The 5,808-nt window shown below is 52.0% G+C and overlaps 2 protein-coding genes across 3 annotated transcripts; one reads left to right on the top strand and one right to left on the bottom strand.

Annotated features, from left to right (window-relative positions):
* The first annotated feature begins 282 nt into the window (after positions 1-282).
* On the top strand, positions 283-1,961 carry LOC119271662 (sinapine esterase-like). 2 transcript variants are annotated; one of them, XM_037553401.1, is made up of 4 exons: positions 283-608; positions 682-930; positions 1,057-1,473; positions 1,562-1,961. In XM_037553401.1, the coding sequence occupies exons 1-4, from the start codon at positions 332-334 to the stop codon at positions 1,768-1,770; spliced, it is 1,152 nt and encodes a 383-aa protein (XP_037409298.1). In that variant the 5' UTR covers positions 283-331; the 3' UTR covers positions 1,771-1,961. The 2 variants fall into 2 exon arrangements, with proteins under 2 accessions (XP_037409298.1, XP_037409299.1); XM_037553402.1 differs by lacking the exon at positions 1,562-1,961 and having other exon boundaries at positions 1,057-1,484.
* Positions 1,962-4,346: 2,385 nt separating this feature from the next.
* On the bottom strand, positions 4,347-5,217 carry LOC119271661 (MAPK kinase substrate protein At1g80180-like). Its single transcript, XM_037553400.1, has one exon. It carries the CDS (start codon positions 4,896-4,898, stop codon positions 4,602-4,604), a length of 297 nt encoding a protein of 98 aa, XP_037409297.1. The 5' UTR covers positions 4,899-5,217; the 3' UTR covers positions 4,347-4,601.
* Positions 5,218-5,808: the final 591 nt, after the last annotated feature.

Genomic DNA, 5,808 nt, shown 5'->3' with positions numbered 1-5,808 from the left:
ACTTAAATATTTAATAAAAAATGTGTGCGTCACTCGATGCAGAGGCTAAGGGTATCCCTCTCTTTTTTCCACGAGCTCCGTTTTGCAAGCAACACAGAACTTTGACAACACCGATCGATCGAACTCGTCGTATCCGGCCGATGGGTACGGACGATTTCAAAATGTTAGAGCTCTCATCGTGATGAAATACATGTGGCTAACGGAAGTTGGCCAGGCACTACGTAGGACATTACAAATAGCCTTCCAGCGGAAGTCTGGCCGGGCAGCAGGGCAGAACTGATTGAGTCTAGCTCGAGGTCGAAACCATTACTTTCTATCCACATCCACCACAATGGCGGTGGCGTCGACTCCGCCTCTGCAGCTTGTCATAGCCGCGCTTCTTGCGCTGTCCCTGTCCACGACAGCGTCCTCGTCGCCTGCGCCGGCGAACCGGAGCAGCTGCTACAAGCGTCTATTCAGCTTCGGCGACTCTCTGACCGACACCGGCAACTACATCATCCACTACTCGAACGCGTCAGGGCCGGTCCTAGCGCTGCCATACGGCGAGACCTTCTTCGGCCGCCCTACCGGCCGATGGTCCGACGGCCGCCTCATCATCGACTTCATCGGTAAGTGTATGGACGACACGTCGACATCTGCTTAGTACTTACATGCATGATGCATGACAATTGTTTCGTGCAGTGGAGAGGCTGGGGTTCCAGTACTGGCCGGCGTACCTGAAGGGGGCGGCCGGGAAGTCGCCGGCGGAGGAATTCCGGTACGGCACCAATTTTGCGGTTGCGGCCGCCACGGCGCTGAGCCAGGATTTCTTCCTGGAAAAGAACCTCAGGGTGGACCTGCTTACCCCGAGCCCGATCCCCCCTTACTCCCTCGGCGTCCAGATCGACTTGTTCAAGAAAGTGCTCGCCATGCTCGCCTCCACGGACCAAGGTAACGTGTACCACATAAATAGAGCAAAACCAGAGCAATTAAGTGCACGGATGGCGCCATGGCTACGCAAACGCGCTGACCATACACTATCTCCTACCATATCATCACCGCATCACGGCCATGCAGAGAGGAAGGAGGTGATGTCGAGCTCGCTGTTCCTGGTGGGGGAGATCGGCCTCAACGACTACAACCACCCCTTCTTGCAGAACAAGACCCTGGAATGGGTCAGGCCCCTCGTGCCCCAGGTCATCAGCTCCATCGTTCTGTCCATCGAGGCTCTGATCGAGCTAGGCGCCAAGACCATGTATGTGCCGGGCATCTTCCCGCTGGGGTGCACCCCGCTGTACCTCTCCCTCTTCCCCGGCGACGACCGCGACCCTGCCACGGGCTGCCTCCGGGGGGTCAACGACCTCATCCTCGCCCACAACCACATGCTGGAAACCAAGCTTGAGGAGCTCCGCCGTGACCACCCCGGCGTGTCCATCACCTACGTCAACTCCTACGACAACGTCCTCGGCCTCATCACAGCGCCCACCCAAAACGGCAAGCGCTAGCAAGAATCCTACCATGGCAACACATCATGTCCAGAACGGCTTTGATTTACTGTATTATTTTCGTGCTGTGGATGCAGGGTTCGACAAGGAAACGGTGCTGGAGGCGTGCTACCCCGTCTTCATTTCTGGGTCGGCGGCGGTTCCGTGCGTGGACCCGTCCAAGCACGTGAATTTCGACGGCCTGCACATGACGGAGGCGGCGTACAAGCTCATGGCCCGCGGGATGCTCGACGGCCCGTTCGCCGCGCCGTCCATCATGTCCACCACATGCAACCACGGCTGCTAGACCTATGTCTTGCTTTCGCAAATGATCTATATTCAGATAGTGCTTGTTGCATCTGGTTGTCAAAGGGTCATCAATAAATACTCGATCACGATGGTGCGCGTTGCAGCACCTCCATTTTTCCAATAAATTAATAGTACTTTTTGTAATATATAAAGTGACATGTACAGTACTCCTATATTATAAGAAGAAACGATAGTTTCGTTGTTATGTGGATATGACAAATTACAACCTGGTTCTGAGTCCTCCTCCTTCTCCAAAACAAAAGGTAGGGTTCCTATCTCTCGCCGGCGTCGCCGTAGGTCCACCTCGTCTCCGTTGGTCCAAAGGCCATGGGACACAATGGATCCTGGCAAGGGCCGGCGGGAGGGCTCCGTTTCTAGTTATTTTCTTAAGTTTTGTTAGGGTTTTTGTTTTGCTCAGGAAGGCAAGACGGCGGTGGCTCTCTGTCAATGGAATAAAGGTCTCGCCGCCTAGTCCTCGTTTTGCGGTGCGTCTAGCATCGTTAGTGGACATGTGGAGGTGTGGCTCCGGCGGATCTATCTTTGATCGATTTGCTCGGATCTCGTCGTTGTCGTCTACGTTCATGTGTTTTCTGTTTTGATTTTTCCGATCTATATTATTCTTCATCGATGGCGGTTGCTGTTATGGTGCGCTGATTCTATGAAGTCTTAGCACGGCGACTTCCTGACTATCTATTACAACAAGTTGTGCCCGACTATGGTGATGGAGGGGCGATGACGGCGGCGCGCCTTCGGCTCGCTTTAGTGCTTGTAGTCGTTACTAGGTGGTCTATGGGTCTAGATGTAATTTTTATTATTTCTGATGTTCATTATACTGCCATGACCAATGATTGAAGATGAGATCAGAAGTTTTCCAAAAAAATAAATACAACCTGATGTACACGCTTTGTTGTAAACTACTAGTAATTGGCCTTGGTAATGTTCGAAATCTTCATCCAGCTAAAGATTTGTTTTGAAAGGAGCGCTACTCTGCATTCCATTAGGCAGATATGTTGGACAGATCGCCAGCACATAGGTCGATTAACAGAGCACCATGCCCTTCTAACTCATGCGCTACATAGCTACAGGACCTCCGCTGCACAAAGAGAATACAACCATCATAAGCAACACACAAGGCTTTAATTCCTTTGTTGTAACTTCAGCTTTGATGCATCCATTTCCAGCTCCACCTTCCTACATGCCTATATCCCATGGCTGAAGTGATTCGCACAGCTTGAAGTAGTACTAGAGCTTAAAAATGTAGGACACTCGAGATTTCCTGAAGGTGTCCTTGGCTCCTTGCCATGCCGCAAGCGCTTGTTTTTTTTTTTGAAAGATCCAGCGCTGATGGCTGGCCTATATTGATCTTTAGCAAAGAGCATAGGGGAATACAAAAAGGTCGTGTTCGATTCAGTGATCAAGGAGATAAAAAGAAGAACAGGAAAAAATACAGCCCTCAGGCGATGTAAAAACATAATTTCTTACGACGGGTTTTCAAAGGGGTGCTCTAAGAGGGTTGCCCCTACCTGTCACCAAAGCTCTATGGCTCTTCTGATGCTTGTTGTAATATCCACTGAGCGGGCGACCTTGCTTGCTGTAATATAATCATTGATCTTACAGCCTTTTTGTGATCCGGTCTTGCTCTGTTGATCATTGCTTTTGTGATCTCGGTTGCCTTTGTCTTGCTCTGCCAGGAGTTTGGATGAAGTGAGCTATATCCAAAACCCTCAGCCGCTTTTGACCAAACTGCCAGTGAAATGTTGCACTTCCAAAATAGGTGTTCGGAGCTTTCTAAATTTCTCAAACACGTTTAGTAGAAATACTCATTTGGCCAATCTCTTCTCTGAAGTTGATCATTGCAAGAGTTTGTTCTTGTGGCTTGTGCAACAGCGAAACAAAAACTTTGAGGCGAGCAGGTGCCCATGCCTGCCAGAACAGTTTTCTGAAACTTCGCTTGATCAGACCATGAAATTGGAATTTGTAAGCCGAGCTTGTGGACAAGGTGCCTAAAGCTTCATGGTTGCATTTGATTGTGTCCCAGCGCTGCTCGTTGAGCTGCAGATTTCTTGAGAGCAGCCATCGCTGCTGTCTGATCTCCTTGCCATGGGCGAGATTCGCGACAAGTGTGATTTGTCAGTGCTGCCTTTACTGTCCTGTTCTTTCTTCTGGAATGCTTGAATACCCCAGGGTAGTCCATTTTCAAAGTGCCGGAGCCACTCCAGTAGCAGTTCCAGAAGGTGGCCGTTGCGCCGTCGCCCAAGTTCACCGTGGTGGATGCACTGAAGAGGGCTCTGTCGCCGACATCGCTCGGCAACTGTGTGCCCACCCATGGTCTCTCTGGGTTTTTCCAGAAGTGGCAGAGCCATCTGAGCCTTACTGCTCTGCTGAACTGTGGTAGGTCTGCTGAATAGACAAAGAACGTACAAAATCCATGTCCGTTTGGGTCGGTGTATGTTGGAGTTGCCCTAATGCATTGACCCAATTTCTCACCATAGAATTCTTGTGAGTTTAAACTGTGGCACACAAAACAAGAATGGGACACATACGTGGAAAACCCATGCGGAGAAAAACCACATATGCGTGAAGGCACAATTTTACTATGACGGAGAATATTACAAGAACAAGACGACATGTCCTACATGGATATATACGAGCATCAATACATAAGTTACGCGTTGAAATCAACACCAACGCCCCCACATCATTCGTACTAAGTCTAGCGCAAGAAGGTGCCGTGTCCAACAGAATCAGAGGCACAAGTCTGGCTGGCATACATGTACATAGCTGCGCGCACAAGGCACAAGTAACGCAAGCGGCAAGCTGGTCCCTCGCTCACCGGCGCTTCCCCTTGGCGCTGCCGCCGCCCGCGCGGTGCTGCGGCTGGGGCGCCTGCTTGCCGAAGAGGCTGCAGAAGCCGCAGGCGGCGACGCGCGGGGAGGGTGGGTCGAGCGCCGGCTGGACGTGGCCCGCCCTGTACCCGCCGTGCCCCCCGCTGGAGCCGCTCCGCTGCATCCGCGCCGGGGCCGCCGCCTCCTTGCCCGACGCCGACAGCTGCTGCTTGTCCTCCCACACCATCCCCGACGACCCCGACCGCCGGAACGTCTCGCTCGACCGCTGCAGCCCCGCCATGCCCGCCTGGTTAACACCCTCCTCCTTTCTCTGGGTAGCCCGCTTGATCGATGCTCGCTCTGTGGTGGATCTCCAGCTAGCTAGGCTAACACCCTCCTCCTTTCTCTGGGATCGGCTTGTGAGTTGTGACCTTTGTACCTGCCGGTCCGCGCGGCCGGAGCAGCTATTGAGCTATATATGACCGTCTAGACGGATGGGAGGAGCTGGAGCTGGAGCTGGGGTTGGGAGCAGTCAATGCATATGTGCTTGCGTTGCGTGTGTGGGTTTGGCATCGGAATCGCAGGAGGACAAAGGAGCAGCAACTGATGCTGGTAAAGGTCGTCTGATCGTCTCCATCCGAGGGAGTTGTTGGGCTGTAGACGTAGAGACCATGTTTATTCTATCCCAGCAGGAAAGGAATGCAAGGTTATCAACCTTTGACCGGCAATTATAAATTGATATAATGATAAAAAAGCCAAGATAAGCAATACTAGATGTGAGGTAGCGTTCGGTGACGGAGGAGATGTGGGCGTCCGGCCATTGGGACATGCGGACTTCAAGTCTGGTGTGTACGTACGTATAGGGTGATGTGTGGCGAGGCGGAGTGGAGACGCGTTCAAGCCATGCGCGCTTGCTCGTTGCTACGTTGGACCGCACCGACGACTCCACCGGACTCGGCTCCGGGATCGGCATCGCGTCTTCGGATCTGTTCAGGCCGTGCATGAACGGCATTGCCTCGGTGAGTCAGCGTGGTACCTTTTTTTAAATGATGATATGTCTAAGGACAAAAAAGAAGTAGGGATGCGAGGATCGATTCCGTCATCCATCGATCACTTTGAAATAGACGTACGGAGAGACGTTTGACCTTCCACAAACAATTGGCCGAAATACTCTCAACAAATTGGGGTGTTTGGTCGAAAATATTGCCGAA

This window comes from Triticum dicoccoides, chromosome 3A, assembly GCF_002162155.2.
Source record: "Triticum dicoccoides isolate Atlit2015 ecotype Zavitan chromosome 3A, WEW_v2.0, whole genome shotgun sequence".
NCBI lineage: Eukaryota > Viridiplantae > Streptophyta > Magnoliopsida > Poales > Poaceae > Triticum > Triticum dicoccoides.
The sequence above is the reverse complement of the archived record's forward strand: the minus strand, read 5'-3'. Positions and strand labels throughout refer to the sequence as shown.